We start from the raw sequence: 24,369 nt of genomic DNA, 5'->3' as shown, positions 1-24,369 counted from the left end.
AGGAGCCTGCGCCGTGACAGGAATGGGGTAAATATACAAGTCACCGCAAGAAACTAACGCATGCTTGTTATCAAAGGCAAGGGCAGGTGCAGGAAAGTATCTTGGCTCGCTTCAGTGACAACGCTGCATTCGGCGAATAGGTTTATTTCACGCCCAGTCATTACACCCAATTATGTCATCGGTGTGGGGCTGATGAGCGACATGCAATTGACTAAGAACGGTCTTTTGCATTATGCTGAGACCATGAATGTCTATACATAACTACTATCCCCGAAGGGCAAAGGCACGATCCTTACCATGTGCAGCCATAGTAAAGCACGCATATATTGTTACACCAGGGGAGGCGGCTTGCCAGTGAAAGATAAAAGCAGCGTAGGCGTGATACCGACAGGTGGGAACATTGTACTCGCATCCAGCACACGTCATCATTCTAGGCAACCAAATTGTGGCCTCCAGCTTCCGTCTACAGCTCGTTGGGTGCATCTCCGCTTTCGTGAGCCTAACTGCGTCTAGATCCGGGAACAAAATCATGTAAATAAATCAGGTAGAAATCTTGCATCTCACATACCTTGCAATACTCTTAGACGCCGCCATAGTTCATCAGCCCTCTCTCAGAACGTGTAAAACTACGTTCAAAATTCAAGTGAATGCAAAATTTATCTTCACCTTTGGGCTCAGGAGCTTCGGGTTCGGGAGCTACGCCCCGGGGTTGTAGAAATGTTTGCTGCCCTGAGATGAGTATTGACAATACCGTCACACGCATACGCGCGCAAGTTGAAGTGCACACGCATACGCGCGCGCAAGACACGCAACATTCCCGATCACCCTTTCCCATTTCAGTCTCAGTACAGATCTTCAAAACAGAAGTTTCCAAAACCCGAGAGTTTCTTCCGCAAGCCCATCAGCATGACGCTTTTTTCACGCGCTCCCACAGCAAACCCGCTAGGCGCATACAACGCATCGCAGGCGCGTAAACAAGCCGTGCAATGCCGCGCCAAGGCCTCCGACCTCGCCGCGCATCAGGCCTTCTGTTGACGGAACACCTCGTCCAGCTTAGCCTCCAGCGCCTTGTTGGTGCCCCGGACGCCATCCACCACCTGCGCGGCCCACTGGAAGTACTCTTCCACGCGCGGCTGGTCCCAGCCCGCCGGAGTGGCTCGCGTCAAGTCGCGCAGGTTGTACAGCTTGTCGGCCAACTTGACCAGCTTGGCCTGGTGGCTGCGCGTGGGCGCGTGTAGCACTTGCTGCCGCTTCCGCTCCGCCTTCGGCAGCGTCTTGTCGTCCGTCACCTCGGCCACGATTGAGCGCACCTGGAGGCAGAGTGGGCAGTCGCCGTCAAATGATTCCGAGAGCAACTGCTGCTCACAGGGAGGTAACGCAAGCCATACACACCGTGTATGATGTTCACGACAATTTGGCGAGGCCGCAGAGTCGACAAGCGCTAGGCCGAACGTTTTAAGGAGCATCGTATTCGAGCGGTAGCCGTCTTTTGATGCCTGGATAAGTTCTGGGTAAATGACGATGGTTCATTTCGAGCAACGCTCGACACCCTCCAGGTAACTTTGGAGGAAACCACTCACCTTCTCACCAAAAACATCCTGAATCTCATCTAGAGTCGTGTCGGTGTCTTCTACCGTGTCGTGCAGAATTGCTGCCTGCAAGACTTCAATGTCGGTGACATCGCCCTCATCCATCAGAATATACGCCACACCTGCAATCAATAAACTTCGTCGTGTCGTGTCGTCACATCGTGCGGAGTGACGACTCGGCTGGTAGGTACATCCCTTACTGGTCCCAAAGATTGCCTTGTGAACGCGTCAGCGCGCCTGAGCTAATCATATCGGGCGGGTGGCCGGGCAAGAAATCACCAGTGTCCAATCCACATCCGAAAATATGACTCATACAGCGTAAACATATAATGCACGCTCGCGACGCCCTCCTCGCCCACACAAGCCCGGCCCCACATGGCTGAATGCGCTTTGCACATGCACCAGCTGCATTTTCTACACATCTTTCTAATGCCACGTAGTCAGCAAGCTTAATTAGCAAGCCACGCCACGGCTAGCACGATGCGTCATGACTTATCCTGAGCAATATGCAATCCACAGAGCACAAGATGCTCACCATGGCTGTTTGCCAATTGAGCTTGCTGATTACGTAGTATGAGTATTATACGCAGGAGTGCAGCTTCCTGTTCAGTTGGGGGGGGGGGGGGGGGGGAGCGGAGGGCTTCAGTCCCCAACTCGGGCTCCAGCCTCCCTCCTAACTATGAGAGGAAAGTTAACCAAAACCGACGAGAGGCCCGTTTATTGGCGTATTTCGGCGGTAGGTTGGGTCATTTCTCGCTGTTTGGACCAACTCATTTTGTACAACTACGCCCCTCAGCACTGAGCATACGTATTGAATTGTAGGGCATTAGGCAATCAAGGTACTGAACACCCGCAATTCACGCTCGTCATGCGGGGGTGAAGTTTCGCGAAATCGATTGGGGGAGATGAGCAGTGAGAAATTAAGAAACCTGCTTCCAAAATACACAGACAAATAGGTTTCTCCACGCAATTTGCCCATTTCTTCCCTCAAACTTGTGGGGCGTTCAATTTCGGGTGGAGATGGGGGTGCTGGACTCCCTCCCTACCCAACTGAATAGAAAACTATATCCTGCCGGCCCTGCCCCCAATACGTCGTAAAACGCATACGGTATCAGGTTTCAGGTAGTTAGGCTGCAATCATTAGCCCTAAAATAACTAGTGCGAGCTATGCCAAAGAGCACAGCGTCCGCGTAGCGGGCACCGTTTACATAGGCAAGGACCTCCAACCAGGGCAGGAAAGTGTTAGATCGCACAAAACAGTGCACCTAGCTTAGAACACACAGCGCTATAGGCGAAGGAACGTTTCAAAAAGTCGGAACCCAGCTCAGGGCATGCTTAAGGAACTGACAGATGGCAAGCCCGGCGACCGGGGAGGGGATGAAAATAGATAACTCAAAGTGCCCTTAATTTACACAACACATTTTGTAACCAAGTAAATGGCATGGTTGCTATGCTAGTTACGCATCCACAGCCGTGTCCTACTGGTGCAGGATCTTACCCGTTCAACTCATCTGTACCGTTTGACAAATAAGATGACCCAGCTTCCTATAGTTACTCGCCATTTCCGCATTGCTTTCTTTGGGGAGGCGAGATTCCACGAGCGGATAAGCATTTGGGGTCACTGAGTAGGCGTCTGCCTCCATAGTTTGAATGTTGAAATACGGCCTGAGCGCAGACTGGAAAGAATTTCCAATTCGAATCAAGGACGCATAGTGCGCCAGACGTCGCATATGCCTAGATTTCGCCAACTGCTTTTCAAAATATAAGTTTCTGTCATAGCATTTCAGGCAGAAACAAATTTGGAAGCTCCATATGCTAACTGCCAAAACAATGTGACAAAAGCTATAAAATCGGGGTTTCTCCTGCAACAAAACAAGTCTCAGAAAGAAGGCTCTTCTTTCCGATATTCCTTGCCTGAGCCCTGCTCCCATCCGCCGTCAGCGGCCCCTGCACTGGACCGACTTTTCCCTGCCTTGCAGTCTGCGAACAGATCGTGCGACTGCTTTGCTGCACGCTCCTGGATCAGCACCAAGGCTACCGGTAGTGAAGTGGTTTAATTGCGCATCTGGGAAACTAAAGGTACGGGGTATGATTCACCGCGGTGCCCGCCCTTCCTACCATGGTAAGAAGCAAGCGACCCCATACAGTCTCTGCAGCTGAGTGCGTAGTAGAGTCCCAATTATGACAACCGATCAACATCGCTACTTAATGGTGTGTGAAGAATATGAAATACCTGCTACATAACTATTTCCGAATTACTTCCCCTGCACCACGCCACAGCAGAACATAAGCTCTCGAGAAACTGCCTGCCTTAGGCTTGGAATCGTCCACAGGGCACCCATTTGACCCTCTTTTGACGTAGCCGACTTGACGTTTTTTTTGTAGGCACGTATTTCTTTACGGAGTTGTGCACCTATGTCTATCGTAGACGTTCACCGTAACCTCAGGTATTTTAGGAAAACTATTGGTGTATATTCGTCAGGCAAATGAGGTCATAATGATATTTGCAGAATGTGTGTGAAACCTGCCAGGTATTTCAAATAACGACCACAGTTTAAGCCAGATAGCGCAAGAACGATAACTTTACGTAAGTTGCACGGACATTCGGTAACATACAAAACACCAACTTTTATGCTGGCATGGCGGGTTACACCAAGCACCCACGATAGATATAGGTACGGAACTTATCTTAAAAACCCATTGCCTCTGACCTACACACAAAAGCAGATCAGCAAAGCAAAGTAGACACAGGAGGTTTTCCGAACGTTTATTTTACGCTGTGTGTGGTGAAAGGGGAGCTAATTGAGAAAAATAACCGCACTAGGTGTCTTATATATGCTTTACTCACTAATGAGTAGTGATGCTGATCCATACACAGGCAACAAAGCAGTTACATTGACTTAGCAGGGGGCAGTCGGTCCCGGGCAGTGATTGCTGACGGGCGAGCGGAAGTAGAGCTCAGACAATGAATATATGAAAATACCTTTCTGTGACTTTTATGGTTTGTATTACCTTGTTTTTGGCTAGTAGTATTTGAAGATTCTTAATTTTTTCACCTAAAATGCTACGAAAAGTCTTACCCCTTGAAAAGCATTTGTCGAAGTCCAGGCTCTAGCGTACTAAGGGCCATTGATTGAAATTAAAACTTCTGACCAGCCTGAACCTAGGCCATATTTTTGCATCTACAGTATATGCAAAATTTCACGTGGGGGAAGGCATTTTGGGTGATTGGGAGGCATCTGCCTACCAATGACCCAAAATGCCTTCCCCCACGTGGAATTTTGCATCTGCATGGGAAACAATACTGAAAAGGAGGAACAGTTTAGGGAAGCCGGGTAGTTTTTGCCGAATGGCACAGGCGAGTCGAATAGGTAAGATTGCACACCAGTAGGGGAGACACAAGACTACTAGAGAAGGCTACGCATACGTGACGACACCATGGGACTAAGCTTTGGTGGCCAGCAGTATGGTTTTGGGATGGTACCACGAAAAGGTTGGTAGACACTAGTCACGTGATAAAAAAACGGAGATTTCGCCATTGAACTGGATGGCAACCCTGCTCTTCAAGTTTATTTTAATATTATGTGAGCAGATATTGTAATTTTGCAATTCAAACCTTCTAAAGACAAATCAATATTGGGATCTGATTCCAAAAATAAGTCCTACTAAACCAGGCTTTTTAGCTCCAGCACCCGTGCCATATTCGTCGAGGCCAACGGGCGTGAATATCTATCTGTAATGCATTTTTGTAAAAGGAATATTTATATGTAAATAAAAATATAATATGCAATGCTTACACTGAATTAATTAATGGGCAATGATTGCACAAATATCTTCGTACTGCAGTACCTTTATGGAGCGAACTGTGAAAATAACGTGATGCGAGGAAGGTAAGTGCCAAGAATTTCGCTGTTGCTATGCTATGATCCTCCCATTTATTGGTAAACTTGCAGATTTATCATGTCAGATGAGTTAGGTACAAATAGTGCGTGGTGAATAATACCCCCAGCGCCGTAAAATATCCCTATTAGACTACTTCGGACCTGAGATATGGGCCCCGATTCTTTGACCGGCAGAAATTGCAAAACTTACCAGAAATCGGTCCATTTTGCAGGAAAATTATGTTTTCTTGAACTGAAATTTCGCGCGCTGTATTAAAGCCCCCGGGGTTCACCACTAACTGCCCCCATAAGGGCAGGCAAACCCTGCATCCACCCTGACAACGCTCTCCCTAAGGCTACCGGATGTGCGTACCAACCTCTCAATACGCGTCCCAGGGTGCTGCGAGCCTGTCTGGCCCGCCGTATCTCATTTCCATCCTATGTTGTTGTTGTTGTTGTTGCATGTCGCACTCTTTTACACAGACTGTTTCTAAGCACTTTCGGCTAAAGTTCTTCGGGATAAATCACTGGTGAATGGACAAGCCCAGCTGTCTGTTAGGAGCAGGCTGGAAGCACATTTCAACAATTATTTTGTGGCTCTGGTGCAAACGAAAGCCCTTTCCCAGCTGAAAATGTTTCATTGAGTGCTTGGTGGAAAAAATCGGCTTATGGAAATGCTTAAATCAACCTCCAAAGAACAGCGTTTTCACACCGCCAGAGCGTTGGTGCCATGACTTAGTCCCATGATGACGTCACAGCATCGCCACCCAGAATGCAGTGATGCGGGGGCTTGGGGAGACAGCTGTGGGCGTATATATAGCACAGTAGGTATGAAATTTACTCAAATCCAAAATGTCTTATGTGAATAAACAGCACAAAGTCCATCCATCTCCAACGCCCCTCCCCCTCCCCCTCCTCGTCACCAGGCTGGCTTTTCAGAACAAGTTCCTAACGGAGCTGTGCCATATTTGAAGACGTTGAAGCAGACATTAAGTACCACGAAACAAACTTGCTTATACGTATTCCCACATTTGTAAGGGGAAAAGACCACTCTGAACAACAAAATTTATATTTTAGTAAACGCGCTCCTCAATACCTCATAGCTTGATTGGGACATGAAACGTTTGTGAGAATGCGGTGCTGCCAAACTACCTGTGGGAAATCACCACCCAAGCACTCACTTGCAGTACTTCACCCGCTGAGGGATGCAAGTGGCGGTGCTGGAAGCATTCGCTGAGTCAAGTATCGTTATGTGTTTATGTTTGGCCCTTCTCGCGGTGCTCTTGTATTTTTATCAGTGAGTTTGAGATCTTTAGGCGCATTCATATATTCGGTTATGGTCCTATCCTTGAGCTATTCGATCGCAAGTCATATTTCCGCAAAAACTAGTAACGTTTTCCCGATCATTACATTACGTAGCACACAACATGACTCGGGATTGAAACTTGCGCAGCCTGCCCAACATTAATTAAGAGCCAATTGACGTCCACTACACTTATAAATCATGCTCGCGGACGCCAGTTGTAAACGGGCCGACGACACTATTATTCCTGGCCTTGAACGCCGCATGGCCAATGGGATGGCAGAATTTGAATGGCGATGCTATGGCTTTATGCATGCCTAACGGCCTACAGTTAGTCCGCACGAAATAATCTACACAGCCTGACAGATGTGGGGCTGTAAATCTTGTAAATGATCTTCAAAGTGGTTATTTCACATGCATACAAATGTGAAAAACTCCGTTCAAAGGGGGTGTTCCACATTTGTATGAGGCTTTAAACTGAAATAGCCATCTTGAAGACCTTTCGGTACTGTTTACAATGCTTCCCTTCTTAAGACTTAAGCCCCTTTAGTTTCTGAGGTACAGGTCCTCAAAAATGGGGGAGACATTTCGGTGGGAGTATTTCAAGGTCATCTTGGCATTCATGACGTCAAAATAACGTCATTTAAATCCTGCCACTCCGTAAGTCATGCGGCGATCAAGGCCAAGAAAAAGATGAATGTCACAGGATTCATCTCAGGCGTTCGTGGCGCGATTTCCAGATATAACGACCGTAAACTGGCTTTCAATCAATGTTGTGCAAGGTACGATGACGTAATCAATCCATGACGCATTGAGCAGCATATTAATTAAACGGAGAATTGTATTGTCAAGAGCAGTCTTTTCCACTTAAAAAGCATAAGAGTAGTTGCAAGTTAGCTTGTTTCATCGTATCTGATGCTTGCTTCAATATCTTCCAACGTCAAACTTTCCCTTTAAATGGAATGTTTCACATCCAAACACATTGAAGCAAGCATCAAAAATGACAAAATAAGCTCACTTATAACTATTGGTATCCTTAAGTGGAAAAGGCTGTTCCCGACAATACCATTTCTCTGTTTAGGGAACATGCTCGAGCCATTGTTTAAGTCATCGTGCCTTGCATAGCATTGATTTGAGAGCAATTGACAGCCGTTACGTCTGGAAATCGTGTTCACGGACGTCAGACATGAATGGGTCGACAATTATATTTTTGGCCTTGATTGCTGTATGAGTAATGGAATGGCAAGTTTTGAATGATATCATTGTGGCGTCATGGATACCTGGGTGCCCTTGCAATACTCTCCCTGAAACCATCTGCACCTATTGCACCACCTACTGACTCTCAACCAATGGTGAGCAAGGTACGATGACGTAATCGAGCGATGAGGTATCGAGGAGCATATAAACTAAACAGAGAAATTGTGCTGTCTGGAGCGGTCTTACTCCTCAAAAGTGTGACGATAGTTCTAATTGAGCTTGTTTCATCATATCTGATGCTTGCTTCAATACCTTCATGTGTAAAACATTTCCTTCAAGCATACCCAGTCTGTATACCTTTTCACTTTTAAATCGGTCCCTCGCCTGCGGATGTACGCATTCACGAGTGCATGTGTCTGCCGCACCGACTGGCATACCAAAGGTCACGGGGTATTGAGTGCTGTGTGTGTATGTGTGCGTGTGTGTGCCCCTTGACAACAAATCACACATGCGCGCTCGCACGCATGCACGCACACACATACAAACACCCCTTTACATATGTGGGAAATCGGACATCATACGCCGCGTGGGCCGACGGCCATCACTCAACTAACATACAAAGGCGCATGGAGAATATACAAGGAGAATCACGAGCCCAGCAAAAGGAGTCACTTGCAGGACGGGCGCTCCAAGCAAAGCTGGGAAACAGGGGAGAAGCGTTATCCCCATCCCTCTCCCTCGTCCTAGAAAAAGTGTAGCGTTAGCCCTACGGGTTTGCATGACAAGGCATGAAGCAAGGTCCAAAAACATCTGCCAATGAGTTTGGATTGCTTCCCGCGCTTGTGACTTCCCCACATCGATGACGTCACATGCCCGGCGTTAGTCGCGTGTGACCACGCGCAGCCAGCCACTGACCGATAGGATGGTTGATGTATGGTGTGCCCTCTGGATCTTTCCGACGCTGATCCTTGTGTTTCACAGCGGCGAAGTTGGTGGCACGCAGCAGACATCTGACGGCTCCATCCTCCATCTTGCAGAACTGGCGGCAAACTAGCCTCCGTTGAGCTCGGCTGCACAACCACAATCCCCCGCACCCCGCGCGGTCGCGGCGTGGAACTGCCGCGCACGCTGCGCAGCCCTTATCGATTTATACTCTCGACCACCCGGTGGAGCGGAGTTGGTAGCGCCGGCAGTACGGTCAGCCGCATGGTAGCAGGCCCGGCTGAATGGCCTTGAGTCTCGACAAATGCGCCGACGGTGCCGGGCGGTAGACTTGGTAGAAGTCGGTAGCCGCCGACGCGAGCGGTAGAGCCCGGGGCATGCGGCGCCCGGCGTCTTCTGCTGCGCGCAGTGAAGAACAGTCTTGCGGTGTTGTGGGAGAGGGGGCTGTGTGGCGTGTGGAACCGACTTGATTTTCGGTGGAGGGTAGACAATCACCCAAAGAACTGACCACAGGAATATTTGCCAGCGGTGAAAATATCGCAAACATTGGAAGTGGTCCTGCCTTTCCACCGTGACCGGCATCAGGCATTTTCAGCCAATATCCCATCCGCGCGCCGGGTTGGTCCCTGCACCGCACGAAGAAAGGCTCCTGAAGTGTCTGCGAGCGTAGCCGGTAGTTTCTCTTCCAAGCCTTTTTAAGTGGCTTCCGGATAAGTTACGTGAAGCGCCGCTTCCCACGACTTTGAGCGTGGGCAGAACCGACAGGTGGACGATGGACCGCAACGAGTGTCTGATGAGTGCCATGGTGGTCTTCCCGCTGTTCTTCTCACACGTGGTGTTACGGGCACGAGGGGACGACCGCCCGGAACACTCCGGGTCGCCGTCATATAACGGTGAGGACTCAGGAGGACTGGGTGGATGGCGATGAGCTGCAGATGATTGCGCGTGCCGCGGTTGTGCTCTTGTCGGAAATGCCCCCAAAATGTACCATGCCTGACTGGGTACAGGGGCTTAGTTTGTGAGTTGCAAGGTACAGAAAGAGAATTGTGTTCCATTTGGCCACATTCCAGTCCACATTTCTACATGACTAATCTGTAGTGTATGTATTGCCAACGTCTAGGTAATGAGCCTCAAGGTGTGCAGATTTTGCCATATTAGTTTGTGGGGCTGAGCGAGCAATACAGGTGCGATGCAAGGACAAGGCCAACTTACGCTCAAAAGTGAAACGTGATCGGGCCGAAACTGGATTTGCGTGTATTCCATCGGCTGTGTATCCGAAGCGCGAGGATGGGCGGACCCCAATGTTCGGGGTCTGAGCTGTTGGTCGGCCTTACGGTCTGTAACCTCTTCAAACTTGCATGAATCCATCGCATTTTTTACCGATAGTCATCGCGTTTACCGCTATCGCAACTGGCGTAGACGCATGCGTGTAACCATTGCTATTTGTCCAGCTGCTACCTGATTTCTAGCTGAAATTGCGTTGCTTCTGTTCCGTCCTGCTTCTGCTTCCGTGAGTGCGTGGCGCTCGCGTGTCCAAGAAATGGATTATGGCTTGTGGATCCTTCCGTGTCGCGCGCTCGTAAAGCGTGCAACAGGCGTCACATTAAAATTTACTTCCGACGAAGCTGCATGCCTTGTTAGCGTCGGATCGGTACGCTTCCCATCATCCATTAGGCGGTTGGATTTGAACTGAACGGCAGGCTTCTGGGAGCAGTGGTCCTCTTCCGCACGGTACGGAAGCAAGACTGTGTTTTTACTGAGTGTTTCTCAGCGCTGAACACTGGGCAAGCTGTTATCGGCTTTTCCTCGGTGTGGGGCGGGGCATTACTCACTGGGGTCAAGAATGCATGTGTAGGCTGTGTTGGACAAGCACTGATTACAGCACGGACAAGTGCCGCTTGTGTTCAAGATACAGCGGTGGCCTGTGAAGCGCATTATTCTCTCCTGAAGCAGCCGGAAGTAAGGAAAGAGCATGCCTGTGTGGGCCGTCGTGTCCCGTCCCGTGTTGCACCGTGCGATCACCGTGATGAGCGCCCATCCCAGGACGTCTTCGTCGCGATGGAGCTCGATCGGCAGCCGCCTCACTGGCGGCCGAGCCAATCTCGCCGATCGTCCTGCGAGCAGCGGGATCGGAAATCCATTACCGTGTGCGGCCAGCCGGTCCCGGTCGACGGTGTCGGGTTTCGGGGCTGGCCGGCGCGGCCCGCTAATCGACGGGTCATGTTGACCGGCTTTTTGGTCAAATGTCCGGAGGTCTGGCTGGACGAAAAGCGACAGCGCCAGGATGGAACACGACGCTGCCCCGCCTCAACAGGAAACGAATTTCGGACGTACAGGCGGGGGTGACCGTCGCGCGCGCTGCAGAGGATTTGACGACAGCCTGATGAAGGTCGTTAGATCCCGGCTGGCTGATGCGAAGACATGAAACACTTAGCACCGCACTGACTCCAGGCGTGGGTCCGAAACTGGCCAGGCTCGGATAGATTCCGAACTCAAGTATATAAATCACAGGTGAATCAAACTCCGACTTGCACCAGCCAGTTTCAGAAGCTGAGATGAACTAGGTCTAAACCAGCAGGAATCAGACTCACGTGCAAACGTGCTTTGAAAGTGGATTACAAACATACGAATGCTTAGTTCAGGTACTTACGGTACCCAATGCCCGCCAGTATCTACTTCCCCACTTGTCTAGTCACTCAAACTGTGCCCCTGGCTCAAAGCCCACAACTCTCATCACATTTACCCCTAAATGCTGTCGATTGCCACGAAAATTCCGGCGCGGTACTCTATTATGGAATTTTTCGAGTGAGAGATTATTACCGAACACGGTATCATGAACGAGCAGAAGACATCTGGTTACTCAAATTAGGCGTCAAACTTAAATTCAGATCGTCAGCAACACGTTGAAATACAACATCAATAGAATAATAAAAGTAGTAAAAGTGGCGCGCTAAGGCAGACTTCAACTGGTTAACAGGAGACCCGGAAAATGCTAGGGTCACCTAGGTAGATCTGTTTTGCTGGCCGGATCTGCTGTTAACCCCATGCGTCTAATCCTGCAATCGATTTGCGCAAAACCTTCATTAATCGATTCAGCTTAGACTCGTCTGTTTGAAATGTGGTGACCTAGAGTCAAGTGACAAGCCTCCGGTTAACCAAGAACGTTTTTTGTCCGCTGCCAATTCATTCCTCAAATTCATGCGGCTCATGAAACGTTTCGACTCAGCATGGGCGACTCGCATGGTCATTCCAAATATGGTGACGTCAAAATATAGTGTCAAGTTCCGGATATGTGGTGATATGGTTTCAAATATGGTATTGCAAATATGGCTCTCGGGGTACCAAGAGACACAACTCAGGGGCGTCACTTTTATACTTTTGGGAAAGCCGGAGCCCCAATGCCGAATCAAGCCCCCCCCCCCCCCCCTTAATGCTCATCTGAGCCCTCTCAATGCATACGCACAAAGACAGATCGGATCCGGATACTGAGCCAAATAAAGAGAACAAGTATCTTAACTAATGGTATGTTAGGTAGGAGCTACCTAAAACATCGCTTTTAGCATCATGTTATACCAAATAGTATCCTGTAGACATATGATGTTTGTGTCATGCCAACTCCTTCAATAGTCAAGAGAGTCTGCAAATGCTCGACAAGTTTTTCAACTGATGTCGCCTTGATTAAGACAAAGAACAATAAACTACAATGTGACAGCTTTTAGGAGTACAGGGTGGCCCGCACAGAACCCAACGCATGTTTTCCCCTACAGTGGTAAGTGTATAATTCTGAAAGAACTGCTCAGGCTGCCAAGAGGCATCAGTGCTTTCTTTTCGTTGTACTGACTCGTCTCTGGAGCATTGCGGCTGGAACCAGTGCAGCAGGATTCGACTCGCACTCAGTGTCACACAGCTGCCATGGCAACGGCAACTAAGTAATGGATCGGATTACTGCGAAATGTTGGAACGACCGTCGTGGTTTCTGCGCCCGGACATATACTTAAGACGCGTCTGTTAAGTCATCAGAGGTGAACGTTCATTCATCCATTGAATCATCAGCTACTTACGCATTTTTCTGAACCATCCTTCATCTCAACATGATGTTAAGTGCAGAACGGAAAGGCGCCGCATGGGTCCTCTCACCTACCCAAGTATGCCAGAGTTTTCATATATTTTGTGACTGGATCATTGGACACGTGCGACCTGTTTTCTAATGGATGTAGCACAAGGTTGTCCCATTGGACTGGTTATTGCCAGCAGACGAACTTCACAAGAGCAGAGCTAAATCGTGATGGATGCTTCAGACGGCGTTTAGGTGAAAATGAAGCCATGTGAACTTGGATGGTTACCACTGAACCCTAAGATCAGGAGGAACATTTGAGGTGATAACGGTTGATTTATGGAGCCTTACAAACGCGCAATTAGGGTATCATGAATAATTGCCTCTCCCTTTACGCGTGACGAACAGCTACATCCTTGGACGTACTTCAGTTCTTTTGAAGGGGGCCAAACCACGTGCCCTTCGCGCGGAAACTCGCGCAAGCGGTCACATGAGTAGTAGTTGGGTGCCAAGGCGATGTGAAAAGCCGTTGGTGTCCGATGCTTGGCGGTATCGTCCTGTGGATAAGCTGTCGTGCGTACAGGAAATACTTAATCAGATAACTAGCGGCATCCATCAGTCGGTCACAAATCACGAGGCACAAGGGCCGGTCTGGCGGTGGCAGATGTATTAACGATACATCACATCCCATGGAGGACGACCATTGGCCACCTGTCAGAGGGGAAAGGAGAGGATCTCCGCCTAATTAGTGGGGCATGTGCCAGCGATAAGGCTACGAGGCTTGAAGCAACCACATCTGCCCGCCATTGAAGAAAAACGTAAGTTGCATCTGCACCAAATCAAGCTACTTGGGTGTTTCGATCGGTTCATAAGATGGTGCATTCTGTGATGTGTAATTCTCAGGAATGTATGACGAACTGTGCTCCACCCCCACACTACGGTGTCAAACATTAATCGAACACACTAATCACGAGGCGCAGAGGCAGCAGTGGCAGGCATGGCGAAGAGAGATGTTTGCATTAAACGTAGCGTTCCACGTTTGTATGGGGTTTTGAACTGAAACCGTGATGTTGGAGATCACACGGTGCAATTCACAGCCCTGCCCTCCTGAAGGCCAGAACCCCTCCAGTTTCTGAGCTATACGCCCGCGAAGATGTGCAGACTATTTCGGGGAGACTTTCAAGGTCACCCAGGCATCCACGACGCATGCTAACGTCATTCAAATTCATCCATAAGCCATTAGCCAGGCAGCGATCGATGCCAAGAAAATATATTTGTCGAGTGGTTCATATCTGGTGTTCATGAACACGATTTTCAAGTTTAACGGACGTCAATTGGCCCTGAATCATTGTTGTGAAGGGTACGATGACATAACCAAACAATAGCGTATTGAGCAGCATATTAACTAAACAGAGAAACTGCGCTGTCTAGAGCGGTCTTTTCCACTTAAACTTACACCAGCAATTATAGGTAAGCCTATTTCATCATACCTGATGCTATCTGCGATATGACGAAATGTCGAGCACTTGCTTAAACCACAGACCACGTCACGTGAGAGACGGCTAACGTTAATGTCCGGTTTAATGTGGTCACACTTTATTGCGCGTCTGGGAAGCCAAAGATACAGGGTTCGATTCCCCGGTGCGCGCCCTTCCTGCCAGGGTGAGAGGCAGGCGACGCATATAGCCTCAGCAGCTGAGTGCGTCGTAAGGCTCCAATGACACGGAGTACATTATGGCTTTCGTCATAGGGACTGCGATTTGGGAGCGGCTCTTAACGTGGCAGATGTGGGAAACTACCTTCTGTCTTGGGGCGGCAAGGGTTCAGATCCGCGCACAGACGATACGCTTTTCGGGTGCTGTTTCGCGTCCAATGATCTTCTGTTTCCTAACATTTCAGCGACATGTGCATGTAGGGCAAGGGCATCCATCTGACGTGTGTGCGTGTGTGTTGCTGCTGCTGTCGTGCGTGCTGCTATAAATACCTGCGCCAATATCCACTCATTAGCTGATGCGTCGTATGAAGCTACAGATAACTGCTCTAGAACTGCTATGAAGGATATACACAGACACATGTTAATGTATGTGGGATATTTTGTATGATGTCTTGATGAGAGGAATCGGGTTTTGGTCTTGCGAAAAGAGGCTCAGAGTACGGCACGAGCCCGCTGTTGCAGGATCCAAGGGATCCCACTACGTGGGGGACCACTGCCTCAGCACGTGTAGCGCTATCCTGCAGCACGCCTTCTGCAACACGACCTCTCACAGGTGTGAGTGCAGCAGAGAGTATCCGGTCGTCATTGACAACCTCATCTGTGAGGAAGGTAAGCGGCAGCCAGGGTGGAACTCAGTGTGGTGACGGAACACAGTGAATGGTTAATCCTACAAATAAACCCAGACCCTCATCCCTGAGTTTAACATAGCACTATACCATGGCCATGCACTGGAGCGTTTGCTGTGTAGTGGTTAGTGAGCCCGCCTCTGAAATTTTCGGTCCTGGTTTGAAGTCACGGCCACACCCTCACCGCATCCCACATGGTATGTTGTAAAGGCATCCCACCTGAAAGTGGCCCAGATAGTCGGTGAGACGTGAAGAGCCAATGGTCTTTATGGCATGTCATGCTGTGGAATGAGGATTTGAAGATTTTTGGGGGGGAAATGGAGAATTTGTGGCACAAGAACTTGGGGAAAATTCGTATATACTGTCGATAACTATTGGACTCAACGCAAGACTCGTCGCCAAATATGCGAAGGTGGTTCCGCCACGGTACTTAGTGTTGACGTACTGTACACATGACGCGACACGGGCCTAAATTCCGCGTACTTACGTTGCAGTCCTGCTTCCTGCGATTTCCTTTGGGAACCTCGGAATTTTCGTCAAGCTTCTAGACATTCTGCAGGCCCCAGCGGTGCGGCTTTTTCCCAGTGGAGGTGTCCACCCCCTCCCCCCCCCCGTTCCTTACCAGGCTGTCAAATTCTATTTGATGAGAAAAAATGCTATCACTCGGGAATCTTAAGCAGCCATAAGCAGCCGTTTTAAGCCATGGGCGTGGCTGACTGGGTCTGACGCAGCGGCGCGACAATCCCTTGCTGTCTCTGGCCGGTCAAGCCATAAACACGCTTGCTCAGCCCGAACAAAGTCGCGGCTCACTAAAACGGTAGTCATGCTCATAGTGTAGCGGGTTATATTCCCGCTCATTAGTTTGCGCAGTTTTTGCCCCGCATAACGCAGCGGATCGGCGCTGAAGTCCGCCGTGGCTGCTGAGAAAGCCACAGCCAGCGCGCCCCGCCAGACGCACGTTTCGATAGGTTCTGTAGTCTGACTTTCGTGGGCCCGTGGTCCCTGGTGTCTCGTCCCTTCAGGCGTTTTTCTCCCGATATGTCGTCGTTGACATAGCATAGGCGCATGCAAAACACGTAAAAATTCATGCAGGCACGAGCGCGAGGTATTCTCACGTGGTCAGTGTAACTTCCGCTATAGGTGGTGACGCTGCGGGCGCCGAAAACTAACGACGGGGAGTGGTGTCTACTCGCGTATCACGAGATGCGGTAGGACAGATGTGCCAGGGCATAGTTGCTCCGCCTGTGTGCCCAGTCTAAGCAAGAAACTGAGAATACTTTGTGCATGCAGTTGAAGCTGCAGTAATTTGCATTAATGCCAGAAATCATTTTGCGCTTCTAAATACGCAATCAGCTGATGAAAACGTACGGACAGCTGACGCTCTGGAGCTGCTGTAAATACCACAGACATTATAGATCCTTCTGCGCTTTCATTGATGCAATTAGTTGATGAAAACGAACTGACTGCTGTCGCCCTAGACTTGAATTACGTCTTGCAATATTTATTGCATTTTGTACTGCCGTTCACTCTGCTGAGTGGTCTATCGCAAGTGCAATTCTGCATATTCCGTATGGTGAATGTGGGCCATTAGCAGGTTGTCAAAATCATATTTACGTAGCATACGTGCCAGGCTGCGTTTTCACTCGCGTCCCGGTTGGGAGAAACGTTTGGCATCCATCTTGGTTTTTGGTTTTAATTAAGCTTTAACTATGAGCGAAAACAATTTTCCTTCTAAACAGTGGAGTTAAACGACTATAATGTATCGCTTAGGCCAACCGACGAAAGACGTGAAGGGCTTTCAGCTCCCACCTTCCAGCTCAGTTTAACGCTTTTGGGTGGAAATGCGTGCTCAAGTCATTGGGGTTTTCCACGGCCAACAATGATGCATTCATACCACAATTATTACGAGTTGTATTCGCAATGTAACTGACATTGCACAAAGGAGTGCGAAACCAGAAGTGTGCCGAAAAGTCTTCAGACACTGGAATCAATAAATGACTATTTTCAAATGTATGCAGTTCTTGTCACACTTAATGCACATATGCTGCAAGCCGAAAATTGCGCTGTAAGGCGCATTCCTTATAAGTGAGGCCGCAGGCCGAGCAAGTCTCACTCTCAACCAGCCGGAAATTTGGCAGTTTGACAGCACGGCCCGTGGCGGCCCAGTCACCCCGTTGGTTGGTACATCCTTGAAGCCACTGATCAGATCGCCACAAAGTTTTCAGCAATATGTCGCGCAATTCTTGGAAACATGTGGCGTAATATTTGCAAGATACTTGATGCAACCTGCTTAATCAGAAAGCGTTGTTCGGCGACGTTACGCAACATTGAAGGGCGATTAGTGCAGATTAGCGTGTGCAATAGTTCCCAAATCATGGATCGTTTTCAGGTGTTGTTTTCAGGCGTTGATAAGGATTAAGCATATATAAATCGCATGAGAGCCTATAGTATCCACAGTAGAGCCGGCTGCGTCAGCCGCCAGTCAGCAGCACCAGCTGACAGTTCGCCAGCGTCAGCTGTCAGCCAGCAGCACCAGCTGTCAGTTCACCAGCGTCAGCTGTCAGTTCGCCAGTCCCACGCAAGGTTTTTCGGTGAAACTATGTCTCGTAAAAGCTGAAGATTCCGATTCACGGGATTGGAATATATTTGATATCATAACTGCGAATCATGGTAATCCTCGAACCACATATACAGGGATTCCAGACCTGGAAATCAGAATTCGAATACACCACCGCTACTGTCACGCTTCGCTGGCTTGATGTGGGAGCGAAATTACAGTTGCCCCGGTGGTGATCAAAACAGTCAGGACATCGCCACGGATTATTGACAAAGGTGAGGGGCAGAGCATTGAGGGAAACTGCATCGGACAAGGGGCCGTCTCAATAGCAATGGACGTCCTGGAATAAAGCTGTTATGCTTAAAAGTGCTTGTAAGCCTCATTACTCAGCCTTATTTTTTCATTTTGAGGACATTGATCAACGATGCATGAATATGGAAGTTTAGAATAGTTAAAAATCAACACAAGTTGGACGTGGAAACTCGATCTATAGATTGGAGTCTTCTCGAATCTGGAATCCAAATTCAATTCGAATCCACCCTCGACAGGATTCGCATTCCAAATTGCAGCGAATTCTCAGTTCCGGTTCTTATGCTGAAATTAGCCGACTTCTAGCATACCAGGAGACGATGGTTATGCGAAGACAGCAAGCAACTGGCCGAATATTTTGAGGATGCTGGAACGCCCGAATATGACAATGCCCAAGTATTCTCATGATATATCCAAACGATTCCTTGATAGCTTAGTTTAACTTTTATTTTCTGGTATACCGAAGGTCGGTTCCCCGTAGCGTGAGAACGCTCAATTTAAGGCTTTGGTTACATGAATTGGTAGTACTAATACCTGATGCATTTTTTTGTTGCGGGATTTGAGAAGTCTTTGTTCGGTAATTCAAATTGGCTAAGTACCAGGCTATTTATTAAGAATGCGTTATGAAAAACGCCGAAGAAGCAACTTGCGGTATGTGCTGGAAGGTTTGCATTGTCACAGATGGAATTCATCATTTGTCTTCTATCGTCTCAAAAGGTCTCCAAAGCCTATTGATCCAGTTATGCAAGCAGTCAAGACTTTCTCAGAACTTATCAACGTTCACGTCATGGAAATAGCTTTTCCTCAGTCATCGATTCCTTTAAACTACGCAGCAAACCCCTGCCTGTTGAAATAGAATTCCAAGAAGTAGTACTGCTCGCTATAAATGTCAATGTGCATAAGGTGCTTAGCCAGCCAAAACAATCACCTACGATTCATTGAGCCTTCTTCTGAGAAGCTTGCGTAGTGCCTCCAACACTTTTATGAAGCATCGCCTTATCAAGTCATCCGATGAGCTAGCTGATCTAATGATCACAGGACCGACCTTATGACTGTCCCGCTGATACAACGACCACTCCTGATTTAAAAATCTAACGTATCCCATGATATCATGACTAGACTGCTTTTCAGCCTCCGTTTCCATCGTCACACTGCCGATCAGATGATCACCTAGTCGATGCGAAAGTCTCTACACCGACCTGACATTGAAGTGATGGATCACGAGGGTCGTAATCTGATGAATGAGGTTCCTGATCTGATCTGATGAGGGGCGGTCGTGGTCCGATGACTGAATGTCCTGATTCTGATGGTCCCGGCCTGGCTGCCTCGCTTTGTTTTCTTGACATTGATTGTCCTGGAGTGCGTGATCCGGACCATCACCAGCTGCAAGGTTAAGAATTCAATGGTTGGGATGGCTTTAACAGCCTTCTTTGACTTTTTAGGCGATGCCACCCGTGTTGTCTTTTGTGACGGGCCGTGTCACCCAAAAGTATTCATGCCAAGTATAACGCCTGACTACAAGACTCTAACTCCTATGAGCTTGGCCCATCAGATGACGCCCCCGACCTGTTACCCGTGACCTGACGGCCCTGATCTCGCGGCGCGCTGACCTGCACCCCGCCGGCCAGCGCGACACCTGGGCGACCTGTGCCGCTACGACAAGGTGTGCACGTTCTCCGACCTGAACTCGGAGTGTCGCGCCGGTCCCGACCACCTGTCGCCCGTCTGCCGCTGTCGCGTGCACTACGAGCCGACGCCCTTCCAGAGCGGCTCGACGCGCATGTACTGCGTCAAAGGTCAGTCGACGGCCAGGGGCGGCGCCAGGCGCCGACGACGGGGGAGCCGCTGTGTTCGACGCAATCCTGATGTCTCAATCGCGTGAGGATGTGCCACGCGTGTCATGTCACGGTGCCAGGTCACGGTGTATATGTCTCGCACGTCACTGCTGTGAGTAATCGCTGACTTGGTCGGCCAGCGCGCGCGGTCTCTCCCCACCATCCGCCGGCGCGCCCCCTCGCCGGGTCCCGCGGGTCCGGGTCGGCGCATGCACCGCTTATTGGACAACAGGCAGTCCCGCGGCGTCGGTGCCAGCAATTCACGGCATTAATCCGGCGGGCATTGTTGGCCTCGTCGGGTCGATTCCCCGGTCATTGTGCGATGGACGTGTCGTGCCCTGATTGGCGACAGCGCGCAGGAAGCCGCGGGCCGCGCCAGTGACGACTGACACGTGCGTGAGCAGCGGTCCTCGACGGGGCCGTTCAAATGTTGTGTTTCCATGTATTTTTTGGGATCTCACGACCGGTGTGTCTATTGGCGTGCGTTCACTCATTGGTTAATTGGCGTTCATCGGGGATGCATCCTCGGCAATGTTTCTCTTTTCAATTCTCCCAGAGCAAGGTGTCACGCTCGCTGTTGCCTCTTTGGGCATAGTAAGGGCGCGAACCAAGGCAGCGTTGTTACCTCTTTCGGCATAGCAAGAGCGTGAACCAAGGCAGCGTTGAAATCCGATGCCCACGTTGTCAGCGGGGATGGTGGACGCGTGATCTCTCTTTTGCGGTGCGTGATGACGGAAAGTACCTGGAGGGGACTTTTAGAGTCATGCGCCCCCCCCCCCCCTGCCTGGAGGTGGCGAGGCCCCCTAGGGCCAAAAGTCTCAATACTTTTTGGCAGTTTAAGATATCCATAGTGCTTCCAAATGTCAAAAACGTCTCCCGACGCACTGAAGTAGATGTCAAGCTTAAGAAGGCTCCCAAATTCAGGAACATGGTTCCTATGGCGACGAAGAGGCCCGACTTTGCGAAAAGGTCTCCTGATGATCCGATTTGGCTCCGTCTTGGGCGGGGTCCTGCCCACGCCACTGCGCGGTAATGATACACGTACGAGCTGCGTGATAAACTGGTGTTCACACAGGCGAATGTCATCTGTCTCTCTGCGCATCTGTGTGCACTATGGCGCCCATGTTATGCGCCCAGGCCCACCATCAATAGTGAGATATCGTCAGACGCCGACGGAATAACGTTGCCCCTTGCCATCAAAGTCCCATTCAACGTGATACATTGTTATGCGCCATTGCGTTCTGAGTTTCATTTCACGTGACGCCTCGCCAGCTGGCCCTCCTATTTCTAGCGGAATAACCGGGTGGTGACGGGATTTGTGCCCTGCCGATACGTACTGGTGCGCTCGATTGATGTCTCTGATGCTCTGCCGCCTGCTGGCATAGTCCATTCGGTGCGGTTCCATTCCGAAATATTGTGCCAGTTAACTGCAGCCTATGGTAGCCATGTGGCCAGCCCAGAGCCGCTAACTGTAGGATATCGCTGGTCGTGCGGCCACTGTGCGACTTTGATCAGACCCACTGTATTTTCACTGTTAGACCCCGGCGTGCACGCCGCCAGACGGCTGTGTTTGCCCAGCCAGACAGGCGTTGCCCGTGACGTCAGACGGCTGCGCGCATACCATGAGACCCGCCGCGTGCACGCCGCCAGACCCGCTGTCGGAGCTGCTGGAGCCGGACACGCCGACCGTGGTCGGCCTGCTGGCGGGCCTGGCGCTGATGAGCTGCCTCATCTGCCTGGTGCTGAGGCTCTTCTACCGGGCGCGGCACGCGCGCGCTCGCGGCTACGGCGACGCCAGTCTCCCTCCACCGCTCTCACTGTCAGGTGCGGCTCTGGGGAGGCAGGGGCGGCACTGAGGCAGGGGTCACTACAGATGGAGGGTGTTACTGGGGACAAGCGGGTCCATCGGACACAGAAGGCATGATCCTGCCGCCATCGCTTTCCCTCCTTCTCTCGCGTGCGTCACTGAGAATGGGGCCTCTCTTTCACGCACTGGTGAGAAGATGGCGAAGAGAGCCACAATGAGCTGAGAACATCACTGCGGAGAGATGAAGCGGTAGGGGCGGATGGGCGTCAGTCCGACGCCAGTCTAATCCTCAGCAATGGGGACAAGTGCACGTCGGTGCGCCGTCTCCCTTACTTGCATGCGCGTCACTGTGGATAAAACGGCACCGCCACCCGACCAGGCAGGTCATGGATGCATCCCATGGCAGAGCTCCGCTTTTAAAACGACCCGAAAGTAGGGTCCACACTACGCCAGGGTCCAGGCTTGGTTTATGGTTGTTATATCGGGTGTATTAACTCTCCCTTTCCTTTTGTATGTATTTATTGTGACTCGGCCATCATCAGCCGGAGCAAGACACACACGATACTGCCAGATGCCCCGCAGTCCTTGTCAGTTTTTCGCTTCCTTTTCGACTCCATTACATCCCCAGTCATCGCCCCCAGCCATCCCCACCACTCCTCCACGTCCTTTCTCACGATTTCTCTCGGTTCCTGTCCGTTCCGTCGTCGCGCAGAACGGTGGCCTGATGGGGTGCGGCGTCACTGCGTTCTCATCAGATTCCCGTCGCTGTTGAGCCTGCCCATGCAACGGCATGATGCCGCACGCCACACGTGCCACATGCTGGTCGCTCCACACTTGCGGTCAAGTCGCACTGGTGGGTGGGCGGCCACCTTGCCCGGAGGCTGTGGCTCTGACTTCCCTCGGAAGGCTGCCTTTCCCGCCGACCATTCTTGCGGTCGTCGAGTCGGCTACCCACCCGCCGTGCGGCCACTGAGATCGTGAGCTCTGCCGTGCGCCCGATGAGATCACAACTCCCGCCGTGCGTCCGTTGAGATTGCGACTGCCGCCGTGCGCCTACTGAAACTGTGACTCCTGCCGTGCGCCCGCTGCCGCTGTGCGCCCGGTGAGGTCGTGACTCCGCCGTGCGTCCGCTGAAATCGTGACTCCCGCCGCGCGACCGCCGAGACTGTGACTCTCGCCGTTGCTTCACCCAGTCACGACCCCACCGTCTCCGATTTTTTATTCTGGCTCCCGTGTTCGCAGTGACCTATCCATGACACACTGGCACACGCTTCACATCGCCTGTCGCAATCTCACTTCACTGGTGTCCTGCACTCACTCGGCTCATGCAGAACTCCAGTTCTGCCCTGCCTTTTATCGTCTATCACCGTTCGTTCCGTGTCGTTGCCTCGTTCGGTCTGCACATCTCATTGTAAGCACCATCGCTCGGTCCGCATCTCACCTCCGCCCTCACTCGTTTTGTACAGTACCATCGAGCAGTCCATCACCGTACCGTTGCTCTATCTCCGTCTTCCTCCGTGCGCTCACTCCGTCCCTGCATCTCATCGCGTCCCAGTCCGTCCTACTCTCGTGCCCTCGTCGGTCGTCATCTCCCGCCCCACCCCGCTCGTTCCGTGCCGTACCCCGCTCGGCCCGCGCCTGGCGTGGCGGAGATTCGATTAGCCGACGGCGGGCAGTCGCCGGTGCGCGCCGGGCCGCCGGGTCCGCCTCCGCCGGAGACGCGCGACGATCGATCAGCGTCTGGGGCGGGACCGCGCCCGGCCCGGACCCGCCCGGCGGTCCCCGAGCACAGGTCACCCGGCCAGGGGTTCCTGATCCCGGCCCGGCCCGGCCCGGCCGCCGCTCGGTGGCCGCTGGCCGGCCGGCCCGGCGCCGCCCCGCGGCCAGCGCGAGTGGTCTCATCACCCTCGAGAGGGACGCGGGAGATCGATCTGGCGCCGCGGCAGCCGTGTCCACCGTCGAGCGGGAGGGCCGGCCGCGCGTGCTGGAGTGCCGCCGGGCCGGCCCCGCTCTCCCGTCCGCCCGTCGGCGGTCGACGACGGTCGACGACGGCGGCGGCCGGCGTGTCGCGAGAGCGCGGCTCTGGCACACACCGGCCTGTCGGCGTCGACGTTGCCACGCAACTAAGCCGCCGCTGGCGAGAGGCGCCGCCGACGGTCGTCTTATCCGGCGGCCGGCGACGGCGCGGTCCCAGTAACAAACGACGCCGTTTTTTGGTTCGGTGCCATCGCCCGCCTTTTCCAACGCGGCCTCACAGAAGACAGAATGGGTGGCGAAGCGTGCGACGGTTGGCTTGAAGTGACGCCGGCTTTTAGGTTGTTGAGCTGGTGCGACCTTGCTTCCTTTTAATTTCGCTAATGATTGCTACGGCCTTTGAGCTGTGCGGCTCGTTACTTGTCTCATATTTCTGCTAGCCTTTGGAAACGCCAGGTCGTCAGGTTCGCGCAAGGAAACATCCGGTCTTCATAAATCGGCCTGCTACACGGTCCATTGTTCTTGTGGTTTTCGCCATGCGGCACGGGCCGACTCGTCTTTACGCAATGTTGCCGATATAT

General features: G+C 51.3%; 2 protein-coding genes across 2 annotated transcripts; one reads left to right on the top strand and one right to left on the bottom strand.

The window, feature by feature from the left end:
• Positions 1 to 135: 135 nt before the first annotated feature.
• On the bottom strand, positions 136 to 9,073 carry Mesh1 (Metazoan SpoT homolog-1). The gene is made up of 3 exons (XM_037236610.1): positions 8,886 to 9,073; positions 1,581 to 1,711; positions 136 to 1,310 (listed from the first exon to the last, which is right to left on the bottom strand). Exons 1-3 carry the CDS (start codon positions 8,998 to 9,000, stop codon positions 1,020 to 1,022), a joined length of 537 nt encoding a protein of 178 aa, XP_037092505.1. The 5' UTR covers positions 9,001 to 9,073; the 3' UTR covers positions 136 to 1,019.
• A 265-nt stretch (positions 9,074 to 9,338) lies between these two features.
• On the top strand, positions 9,339 to 22,539 carry LOC119111707 (uncharacterized). Its single transcript, XM_037235512.1, has 5 exons — positions 9,339 to 9,805; positions 15,143 to 15,289; positions 19,801 to 19,968; positions 21,658 to 21,826; positions 22,527 to 22,539. Exons 1-5 carry the CDS (start codon positions 9,685 to 9,687, stop codon positions 22,537 to 22,539), a joined length of 618 nt encoding a protein of 205 aa, XP_037091407.1. The 5' UTR covers positions 9,339 to 9,684.
• The last annotated feature ends 1,830 nt before the right edge of the window (positions 22,540 to 24,369 follow it).

Source organism: Pollicipes pollicipes, unplaced genomic scaffold (genome assembly GCF_011947565.3).
Source record: "Pollicipes pollicipes isolate AB1234 unplaced genomic scaffold, Ppol_2.1 Scaffold_7261;HRSCAF=8764_pilon_pilon_pilon, whole genome shotgun sequence".
NCBI classification, from domain to species: domain Eukaryota; kingdom Metazoa; phylum Arthropoda; class Thecostraca; order Pollicipedomorpha; family Pollicipedidae; genus Pollicipes; species Pollicipes pollicipes.
Note: the sequence above shows the minus strand (reverse complement) of the source record. Positions and strands in the feature narration are given on the sequence as shown.

What these genes read in the sequence shown, in the direction of transcription:
- Mesh1 (XM_037236610.1), bottom strand. Translation starts at nt 9,000, where the DNA reads ATGGAGGATGGAGCCGTCAGATGTCTGCTGCGTGCCACCAACTTCGCC. An exon ending in ATACATCAACCATCCTATCG is followed by an intron (nt 1,712 to 8,885) that starts GTCAGTGGCTGG and finishes TATTGATTGCAG; the next exon opens with GTGTGGCGTATATTCTGATG. An exon ending in AGGATGTTTTTGGTGAGAAG is followed by an intron (nt 1,311 to 1,580) that starts GTGAGTGGTTTC and finishes CTCTGCCTCCAG; the next exon opens with GTGCGCTCAATCGTGGCCGA.
- LOC119111707 (XM_037235512.1), top strand. Translation starts at nt 9,685, where the DNA reads ATGGACCGCAACGAGTGTCTGATGAGTGCCATGGTGGTCTTCCCGCTG. An exon ending in CGGGTCGCCGTCATATAACG is followed by an intron (nt 9,806 to 15,142) that starts GTGAGGACTCAG and finishes CCGCTGTTGCAG; the next exon opens with GATCCAAGGGATCCCACTAC. An exon ending in CAACCTCATCTGTGAGGAAG is followed by an intron (nt 15,290 to 19,800) that starts GTAAGCGGCAGC and finishes CCCGCCGGCCAG; the next exon opens with CGCGACACCTGGGCGACCTG.